The 11,198-nt window shown below is 39.9% G+C and overlaps 1 protein-coding gene across 1 annotated transcript in view; it reads left to right on the top strand.

Annotated features, from left to right (window-relative positions):
* ARNT2 (aryl-hydrocarbon receptor nuclear translocator 2) overlaps positions 1-11,198 on the top strand; it is a gene marked incomplete at its 3' end in the record, with an annotated part of 62,109 nt that overhangs the window by 24,395 nt on the left and 26,516 nt on the right. The window contains exon 6 of the mRNA XM_009575885.1: positions 10,533-10,635. Within this exon, the coding sequence (XP_009574180.1) occupies positions 10,533-10,635 (103 nt within the window). The remainder of the gene's footprint in view (positions 1-10,532; positions 10,636-11,198) is intronic.

Genomic DNA, 11,198 nt, shown 5'->3' with positions numbered 1-11,198 from the left:
TGCTGAGCATTCAAGTGAAACAAATAGGTTAATTTAAAAGCTACTTACAACCTTTATGTATTGATTTATTATGCGGCTGTGAATGGTGAAAGAATAAATTACATTTTGCAGAGTTATTTTGGATAGCTGTCCTGTCATGGGAGTCTCTGCTGATGGTACTTTAGAGTAACTGTTTCTGGGGTTTTCCATCCTTTTTCTAAGTGTAGAAAGTCTGCTTTGTCTTTTGAGGAGCTCTTTGTATCTTGGATCATTGGCAAGCCTTAGTATAATTTTCTCCAGCTCAGGCTTTCCTTCAAATACATCTAATAGTTATAACAGAAGTGATACCACAACTTCCCAGCTCATGGAACCATCAACTTGGTGATATTTATTTGTTTAGTGACTGAGACTGAAAGTATCTGCGGAGATCAGAATGTAGTTGTGTCAAGACTTATACAGCAAGATAAAGCTTCTGCTGCTAAAGTTTAAAAGGACAATGCAAGGATGAAAAAAGAGAGGTTCATCATCCCACTTTACAGATAGGAAACTGAAAATGGAGATAAATGCTATTGTATTTATGTTCAGGGAGAGCTTACGCATCTGTATGGTCTTCTACAAGCTATTTTATTTAGCATGCTGAATATTTCCCATACATAAGATAATCATTGTTGAGAGTTCAAAATACATTTAGTCCTTAAAGTGTTTTGGGTTTTTTTAATGTTACAACTTGACTTTCAACATGTGCTTTGAATTATTTGCTTGGGTTTTTTTGTCCAGTTTTTCCAGGTCCATCAGCAGAGAAACTTGCATGTGATCTGTAACACTATCCCTTCACACAGTCGCTTAAAATTAACTCAATAGCAAGGCTCAAAAGCCCACATAGTTTCCTTTTTAATTTAATTAAAATGATGCATATTTGCCCAACACTGTGGAGAATTACATGATGCAGACTAGTTAGTCAAACATGAAGGCAGGCACAGCAGAGACCTTTTGGCCTCATGAGCTTTTATAAGAACAAGTTGTATTAAGCAAACGCTGTGTAACATGAGGGGTTTCTTATTGAAAAACAAGAGGGGGTGAGAAAGCTTTTCAATTCCCCCTTTGTGGGTCAGTGTCTCCAGTTGGTAAGTAGGGGACAGACAGATATTTAAAAATAGCTACATTTCAATTGCATTACTTCTTTTTTTATTTTTTTAACTTTGCTGTTGATTGGATCGACTCTTCATTCTATTGTAAGAATGTCATAACTTGACTCTAATGCTTATACAACGCCTTTTGCAATTAGATGATGTAAACCTTAATATATTTAGAGAGGTTCAAATAGTCCCCCTGAGAAGCTAGGCTAGTGAAGAGAGTGAGCTTTGATGGTTTATAAGTGGAACATTAGCCATCGTTATGGGATAGGTAGTTCAGGAATTTTTTCATGAGTGTGGAGGGAAAAATGAGCAATAGAGAGCATGTCCTGGTTCTAAATAGCATCGTGAAAGTGGAGTATTTGATTCAAGTGAAATTTCTCTTCCTTATTTGGGCTAATTTGTTTCAGGTTCTATACTGATACATCAAGAGGTTATCACTGGATATAAAGAAAGTTAAATCAGCTGCCCAGCCTACAGTCTTCTTTTAGAAGCATAATCGTGTTTATTTCTCATTTAAGCTGATTATGCCTTGATAAGCATATAATCATCATGAGATTTTTATGGACTTTCTAAGAATCACTGTAGATTATATGACTGCGAATTTTTATGTACAGCTACAGTGTGTTGAGAACTCATATGGCTTATGTGAGCTTGGACCCTGTTCCTAGTTGCACCTCCACTGCTGGCTGACCGCAGGCAAGCAAAATTGTTCCTTTGGGCTTCAGCGTCCTCATCTTTAAAATAGGAGTAAAGGTGTGGATCTCCTCTGAAAGTTGCTTCAGTGTCTGCCAACAAGAAGTACATGCTTGGAGCCAGTTATTTATTTTCTGTACTGATATATTTGTTTATCAGTGTATTAGCGATGCTTTGTAATGTAGGGGTATGTGCAGCGGGGTAGGGGTACGGCGCTGTTTCCTGCTGCGTGATAAAACAAGCACAGGAGAGCAGTGAAGCCCCAGCCTGTGAGAGCTACAGCAATCTCATAACATTTGGGTGGAAGACACTGCCAGCTTCGGAGCAAGAGCGACTGCGTTTTATTCCTGCCGTCCTGCAAGCTTCTTGGTTGATATGTGTGCAGTATAATGACAGCTGGGAAGTCCTGTGTGGTCCCTGATTTTATTCCAGGCAGCGTGAGGCTGACTGATTTTACAGTTGTACTGTATTCTCAAGGGATATTGGTATACCAGTGTCCCCATGGCTTTGTTCTTCTGGAGAAGTTGGGCCAGGACACATAATCCTATATGGCAGAGGACAGAGGTATAAATGTTGGCTTGCTGTACAGCCTGCTGGTAGGGTGCAGTCTTCTGTGGGAGGTCCCATCATCTCTGTACAGCCAGACCAGCTGGGAAGGAAGGGTGGAAGTGTGCATGGGAAGACGTTGTTCCCACCTGCAGTGCTACCTCCCTCAAAGTGCTACTGACCCGCTCCTTGAAAGATTTGATAGGATCATGTTTTTAATGTCAGGAAAGATTTAGATCGCATCAACCATTTCGACACGATCAGGAACACGTTTCCCCGGCCATGTCCTGAGCTTCCTGTAAGCCAGGGATTGAAGTTGTGATTATGGTCCATAAAAGCTGTGATACCAGTAAGGGATGACCTGTGCTACTAGACACCTTCCAGGCAGAACCCAGGGGCTCCTGCATGCACAGGGGAGACAGTCTGGAGAACAGACCCTCTCCCCGTGTGAATTAAAACTATATGCACACTGCTAACAGTGCAGCTGCAATACTTATTTTGCATTAATCCAAAGTATGAAAGAGCAAAGCCTGCTGGCTTTACGAGCCCATCTGCTCTGCATCACTGCGAGCCCTGGCAGCAGTCCCACGTGGCGGTGCTGTGTCTGATGCAGGAGAAGGCAAGCGTGTTAGGAGTGCCAGTGCCTGCACACTGAGGTTGTTTGTGAATGGTTTTGGTGAATGAATTAAGCATCACGAGTTAGCAAATTTGTTCTGTAAAAACAACCTCATCAGGCTCTTACTTTCTAGAACTGTGCATTCTCCATGGCCACTCGATGTGTTTTAAATGTTATCAAGAATTGGTGTCTTTTTTGTTGGAGATTTAAAAGAGCATTAACTACTCAGCGAATATGAAGTAGTGGTGTTAAAATAAACAACAGGTCAGCAGGCATTGCACTGTAACCTCTGATGTGAGCGAGAGGCATGCTGTAAAATCAGTGCTGGTTTTGGGTGCGTGGTGTAACTGGTGCCACTCATGTGGTTCTGCCCTTAGTTTGTAATTTGAAGTTAGGATGGTCTTAAGTCCACCTATGTTTTGAGTGTCCAGGCTATTCTTACTGCTCATGTGTTTGCTTTCCCCTCAATGAGGGGCCAGAGAGAAGCATTTTTTGTGGGTACAGTTTTATTAGGATTGTATTGTTTGATGTGTTCACTCCAATAGTCCCTGTCTTTGGTGTTTTGATGCTGAAGGGATGCTTTGTTTTTAGAGGATACTTGGATGACCAGCAGCATATTTCTGTGCTATGGCAGTTAATCTCCGTCTCACCAGCCCTACAGTAGGTGTTTTGTCATTTGTAGGGCAGGGACTTAGGCTTTCAGGACAGGGACTGTGTACCCTAATGTGTGTATGTACGTGGTAGATATGTCTGTGCTTTTATGAACATTACCTTTATGTAAATAATAAAACCCAGAATGCTGGGAGAAGAGCTGTGTGACCATGATTTTTTTTTTTTTTTTTTTTTTAAAATGTGTATATTGTTTTATTTGTATATTGCGAGCTGCTTCTGGTTTATGTAAATGCGAGTTCCTGGAAGGAGAGCCTTCAAATACTGTGTTGGCATTTCAGTTTTGATTCTTAATGTGTTCTTAGATTATCTGTAATTATTTTTGTATTGGGATCCACAAGACGGATGTATATTTATTAAACTTAAAAGAGCTTAAAGCACTTGCTGAGCTGCCTTAAACATGAGATAAAATTGTATCCCTTACTGTTGTAAGGGTATAAATTTTTAAAGCTTTTTATTTTCTTTTAATTGTTGAATTAATGCAGAATAATTGCATTGCTCTGACATGAGCTTATCAAGAGTAATTTAATATAAATTGATCAAATTTAGGCTCTTTAATCTTCTTATTGAAGACATTTTGTTTATGTATTCATAATGCATCCATTGTTTTCAAGAGGAACTCTGCCAGCTGAATACCTCAGTTGGTGTAAAGCTGAATGTTCAGCTGTAGTCAGTGCATATGTATAAACTGATAAATGAAAAACTGAAGGGAAAAAAAAAAAAAGGGTTTCACTTCGTTTTCTGGAACTTGATTGTTTATCCTCCCAAGCAGTGACCTGTATCTTATATCTGCGCAAATGGTTGCAGAGTCAGTGTCCAACTACCAATGCTGTCTTCATGCACATCTTTCATATCCCAAGGTACAGTAACAGAGTTGGCTTTTTGATGCTGCACTCATGAGTGATGAAGACTTTTCTGTGCTGCCTCCCTATAAATGATAAATAGTTTGTTTGCAGTGTTGTACTTCTGTGTGATGGGCTGGCAGCTAGTAGTTTGAGTTGAGAACACACATCTTGAAGCTGATCTCTGCTGCTAATTTCTAAAAACTTAATATACTAACAGAGAGCATCACCATAGAAGAAGTCCTTTGTTCTCTGACCCTTCAGTTTGAGTGTCAGCTTACATTTGGAGCTGTGTCCAGAAGCATCAGTACCTTGACTATCACTTTGCTTTTATTTTTAATTATTTCCTCTTGTTTTCCTGCATCCCTGTCTTGCTTTTTCCGTTTTTATAGTGAGATAAAGATGGTTTTAGTTTTCATAAGGATTTTTGGGTGCAGTATTCCTGTGTTCTGTTTGTCTTCCATGAGTAGCCTGTGGAGTATTTTTGATGAGCAAAAAGTCATCTTGTGTAATCTTGTCCAAACCAAACTTAGTTTATCCTTTATTTTATTTTGCCTGGAAAGAAATATGTAGACAATCCAGTGGCTGAGAATAATTATGAAATATCTAACTTGTTCTTTGTAAGACAAGACACTGTCATCTACAGCGCGAAGCTTGCTGGGTTGCTGAAGGTATTGAGGACAAGGTGAGACTCTGTATTTTAATTCAGACTGTTGCCTTATCAGGTCCAAGATTCTGTGCAAGCCAGCAGTCCCATCTACTGATGAGTTAGAGGGAAATGGAAAACTGTATCTTGTACTTTGCCAAGAGTATTTTTGTTTGCATGAGGCCAAAACAAATTTCTTCTGATCATTGCAAACAGCTCTTTTGTTGCAAAAGAGCGGTATTTCCATGCTGCAAACTGGATGTGAATACTGTATGATTGTTTTTAGAGACAAACATTTCAACTTGCACTGAAATTTTTGCAGAAGAATGCCCTCAGGTAACAACCCTTCTTTCTAATTACAGACTGTAGGATTCTTAGGAACTGGAGATCCAGCAGAGAAAGTATTTGTGGTAGAACTAGGTGTTGAAGCTTATGGAGTTTTGAATCTACCAAAAAAAAAAAAAAGTAACAAAGAACAGACCGTGTTTGATTACTAGGCTATTAACGTTAGCATGCAGTGCTTAAACATGGAGGAACAAATTTTCTAACAGGCTGGTGCTATTGTGGAAAGATGGATTTGAGCCAAACTCCCAGATTTGAAACCCCATGAACTTCAGTAGGCCCAGGCCAATCCTTGGCTTAGGTTCATCTCAAACATTGCAAGCACAGAAAAGGTATTTGAACATTCACAGTAGTGATTGGAGATCCAAAAGGGGAAGGTTGATGCGTAATCTGTGCGCTATTTGCACACACAAGGGGCATATCGGTGCCAATATGAACATTTGTCCCCTTGATCATTATGAGAACGTTTTTAGAGCATATTTGAAAACACGCTGCAGCATAACATGAAGGGAATGTTTCTGGCATGTATCCTCAGTACTTGAATCTGTTACTAAATAATCTCTAGTGGGAAGAGCTTTACATGGCTTCTCTAATTTTACCCAAATAATTAATCTCTTGCACATCGTCCTCACCTCTGTGGCCCCTCTGGCAGCCCTTTCCTGTAACGACAGCTGAGATCAGGTTCCTGGGTCGCGTGGTGGATTCCTGCTCAGAGGACAACTGGTTTATTACAGGTTTAAGCAATACTGCCTTCTGAATGGGGACTGTAGTGGGTAGATTTCAACAAATTATCAATTATACCCAGACCGACCAGAGAGATTTATGTGCTGGTTTTAATAAGCATTGTGCTCATTTATTTCCTTTCTCTTTTGCAGCAGAGTAAACTCTGGTTTCCTCTGAGTTGTGCAGCTGCTGTAAATGGTAATAAGACAGCAGTCTCAGTCACAGTAGTGCTGTGATTGAGACACGCATCCTGCACTTGCTGTATCTGAGGGTTGTATCTGGAGCTGGAGAGGGAAAAAGTTTAACGTGAAAATGAACTACATGCAGTTACCAATTTATGGGAAAGCTCATAAGGGATCCAGCTGGTGGTGGCACTGGCTTGTTAAAACTGTTCTTCTGAAGAAACGAGGAAAAGAAATTAAAAAAATGCACATGTGCACTATTCAGCAGAAGTTGTCAGAGCACCCTAGAACATTTCTTATTAATAAGAATATATTAATCTCCAACTTTTACAACAAATGTACTTTGTGCGTGTTTCCTGTGGAGAAACCTAAATGAGCATTTATCACCAGGGTAGCAGCACCAGCGTAGAAGATGCAGGAACACATGGAGTTATGAATATTTTATGGTTCTGTGACAGAGTTGTCATCAGAGCATGCCACCTCCTTGAACTGAGCTGTCTGTGTGACGCTGAGTTGCAGTTTTTGCCAGTTTGCTTGAATGCAATGTGGGACCTGCCAAGGTCCATCACATGAGCAGCTGCAGCGAACTGTAGATGATATTAAAGCAGGTAGAATATGATCTTGCAATTCCACGCTGGCAGAAGCGGAGCAGTGTGGGTCCATTCCCTTCTCAGAGTCAGGCAGGGAGTGGCCAGGAGCCTGGGAAGAAACAGCTGTGACTTTTATCTTGAGACCAGGTGATGTTGTATGTCGCAGTTGCAGATTGTCATAGCAGTAAGAAGTCACGACAAATATTGTGGTACAACTCCAGCTTCTCCCGACTTCACCGTTTTCCATCTCTCTGTACTTCTTTAGAATTAATCTGGTAAAAGCTGAATGCTGTAAGTCTAGGTCTAGAAATGAAGATGTTTTTTTGAGCAGTTAGCACGAAAATAAAAAGGGGTAATGCTGTATCCAGATTGCCATCACTAAACAGGAGAGCTCTCCAAACAGAGAAAACTCTTAGCGGTGTGTATGCAATATTGCGGGCAGACACAGGCTGCAAGGACTTGGGAGTATTACGCTGTTCCTTTTTCCAAAGCTAGCATTTACCTGCGCTGCATGGCCGCATTGGTTGCGTACAAATCTGACAGTGGGTTTTTTCCTAGTTTACTCTCCCAGATACTCTCTACACACCTAGTGACACCAGTATTACTAACTTAAAAGCTCCAACAGTGATATGAGCCCTGGTATGCCGTGTCTTAGGAGATCCCTCTTATCCCAGGGAGTGCACTGATAAGCTTGTTTGAGCTAAATTGAAAGCTTTGTCCTTAGTCTATTCAACTATAATTCTTCCTTTTTTTAATACAATTTGATCATAAACTTCTAATAATAATGAGACACAAACTGCTTGTTTGTTATCGAAATCTGCGCTATATTGTTAGTGCTCCACAAGGTTAACACACACACGACGGACTATTGAAACAATCTGCTGAGAGCGCTTTGTCGTAATATCTATGTACCAAACATTTCTCTGACTCATACCCCCTGCAGGGATTTTGTAAGTCAGGGCAAAATTTAGACTACTATTTGTTATCTGGTACATATTTCTAAGACATTGCCAAACAAAAAGCTAAATTTAAAAACTATGACTTTTGTTGTTGAGTTCCAGACATGCCAAAGGAATATGTGTCAGCAATTTTAGGCTTAGCGGCCACGTAATTGTGAAGTATACTTATTTTTATAGATGCTCTTGGATGATAAAAACGGAGACATTTCTATTAGCTGTTTGAGTGATGTTTACTGTCACTGCTTTTTGATTATTAGTGTCACTTCAAGGATTTGTATTGGAATTGAAAAAAAAAGTGCACGGAAACTCTTCTTTTGTTTATGTGTATTACAAAGTTATTGTGTCCAAAGAGAAAAATGCTTTTAATAGTTTGATTTGGCTTCTATGCTCTTATGGACAGCCATTGGGTCCTCTATATATACACAAATACATAAAAATATATATATATATTCTGTCTTTATTTGCTTCGTCATGTATTGCCTTCGTTTGTGAATCAGTTTGCCTCCTGCCTAATGATATTTTATTTCTCTAAATTGTGTGATTAGTTGAGGGGATGGGGAAAGAGACTGTGGCTTTGGATATAGAAAATGAGACAGAGAAACAGACTGATGCAGGGAAGGGAAATGTGTTTGAACCTCAGATCCATCCTATGTCGTAGGGTCAGCGTAACTGAGCTGGGAAATATGGTGGTATGATGCTTCCCAGCTCACACCTGAATCATACATCTATATTAATACATAGCCCAGTGCTCTGAATTGAAGCATCTTCAGGAATTGCTCCCAGGTTTGGTAACTTCTTAATCATCTGAGATGTACCTTGGAGATACACCAAATGACATAGTCTGACCTTCTGTCGACAAGTATGGCTTTCCTCCAGAAGTAGTTATCTTTAGTATACCTTAAGAGTAAAATGCCACTGCCTAGTTCTTTATCTAAAATACTGATCTTTAAACTGTTTTGTAGTGATTTTATTCCCATTCATGGATGGAGGTAAATATTTTCAGTTAAAGTAATTCTGAAATTAATGTTTGGCAGTAGGATTATTTCAGAACTTAATTTTTGGACAGAGACTTTTAAGTAAATTTGGTGAGGGAGGCTTTGAATGTATTCTGCATGATTTCTTCAATTCAGTGCAGACAGAGTATGGTATCTTTATATTGCTGTCAATCTGGATGGTTGTAGCACAGTAAAGACTTAGGCTTATATAATTTCAGTTATTGAAAGATACCCACCTTAAACGTGTAGGTTTGTTCATGGCCGTGTGTCATCAGCACTGGTGGCTGTCGTTTAATTGTCTAGCAGCTGTTCCACTGCATTTCTTTTGCCCACTGTCACTTTTGCAGCTGTATCCAGCCCTGAAGCATTGTGGATCTGGGCCAGTGATTCATTTATAGTCTGTTTTACTAATGTGCAAGATTTTGTAGTCATCTGTTAGCAATTGAGCTGTTGATACAAAAGTCCATTCTGTTAGTTCTTTGGTGGTAAACAGTAGGATTCTAGGTGATACCCTGTACCGTGCCATCACTGATCTGAACCTATCTGTAGTAATTACTGCCTTCTATTTTGTATCAGAAAAGGGAAAGATTAATCTATTACCACCTTGCTACCTTTGTTTTTTAATAAAGACCTCCCCCCAACTTACTGCAGGAGCACTCCTACAGCGCTTCCTCTGTCCTGTCCTCTCTTGAGGTGACTTGGTTGCTGTCATCCTTTTTCAATGCTGTGTTTGTGGGGTGAGGTTCTGAGGTTTGTAGTCAGCTTGTGCTGATCAGCAGGGTCCAGCCACGGACCTTGCATAGACTCATGTTGCCATATGGTAAGTCAGATCATCTCACTGATCCGGCTGAAAATTAAATTTAAAAATATGCTGACATATCAGGTTTTGATCAGCTCTGAAAGGGCCACACCACAAATGCTCTGACATATCCTGTGTCTCATAACCAAGGAGAAAAGCTTAGTCATATGTATTCCTCACCATCACAGCAGCCCTGAATATGTGAGGTGATATTATGGTGAGTAAGTCAGATCATCTCACTGATCCGGCTGAAAATTAAATTTAAAAATATGCTGACATATCAGGTTTTGATCAGCTCTGAAAGGGCCACACCACAAATGCTCTGACATATCCTGTGTCTCATAACCAAGGAGAAAAGCTTAGTCATATGTATTCCTCACCATCACAGCAGCCCTGAATATGTGAGGTGATATTATGGTGAGAGTGTTTAAGAGGAGCAGCTGTCAGGGAAATGATGCATGTTGCTTTACCTGTAGTTTTGGTAAAGAGTGGAGCGAGCAGATCAAGTCAAAAAGCTATGCTTGCTGTCATTGTCTTCTCTCCCTCCAGACATTTGACCTTGCCTTGGAAGTTGGTCTTGGGCCAACCAAGAAAAGAGCCATCGCTGTTGTGACTAAGAGTCAGCTTCGCTGAAATCATTAGTTAAGCCAGCACATAACCGATGTGAGACCAGGATCAAGATTTTTTCTTAATTTTTTTTTTCCCCCTAAATGGGCTAATGGCATTTAGCTTATGAACTTATTGTCATCTTACTTTGTAGTAAATGGAATTAAATTTATGTATTGAATATCAGTTGCTCTCCCTGGCTTTCCTAGGACGAATCCTCGACTTGAAGACTGGAACAGTAAAGAAAGAGGGTCAGCAGTCCTCAATGAGAATGTGCATGGGATCAAGGCGCTCTTTCATTTGCAGGATGAGGTACGCATTTACCTTGTATTCCTGTGATGGTGCCAGTCCCATCTCAGATTAGACTTCAGACATTTTGTTGCACTAATTTGACCTTGCTTAAAAAGTGAAACTGTAATGACACAGTCCCATTAAGCATTTCCAGAATGCTTGCTTTTGGAACTGCAGTAAAACAGAAACCTGTCTTCCTTTATGATTAACAACAAAACAGCACCTCATTTGTGTGTTGCAGTTATTTTTATCAGTGTGGGGTGTAGGATGCTTTCCCCAGAGAACTTCATGACAACTTCACCCCTGGAATGTAAGCCATTGTCTCTCCTAGTCAAATTATTCAAATAAAAACTTTGGGAGCAAAGCTTTCGCAAGTGTAATGAAAGCCCAATTCTGTGTATTTTTTCAGCAAACCAATAATATTAAAAGAATCTTGAAGACAAACAGGAATTCAGTTCCAAACTTGCCAGCTATGTAGGAGTTAACCTAAGCCTGGTATGAATTAACCAAATGTCAGCTGGTTGATGCTAGATAAATGAGTAATTGTTAGAGGGTTTTTATTTTGCAATTTTCCAACTTCTCCT

Source organism: Fulmarus glacialis, unplaced genomic scaffold (genome assembly GCF_000690835.1).
Source record: "Fulmarus glacialis isolate BGI_N327 unplaced genomic scaffold, ASM69083v1 scaffold34264, whole genome shotgun sequence".
Taxonomy (NCBI): domain Eukaryota; kingdom Metazoa; phylum Chordata; class Aves; order Procellariiformes; family Procellariidae; genus Fulmarus; species Fulmarus glacialis.
Note: the sequence above shows the minus strand (reverse complement) of the source record. Positions and strands in the feature narration are given on the sequence as shown.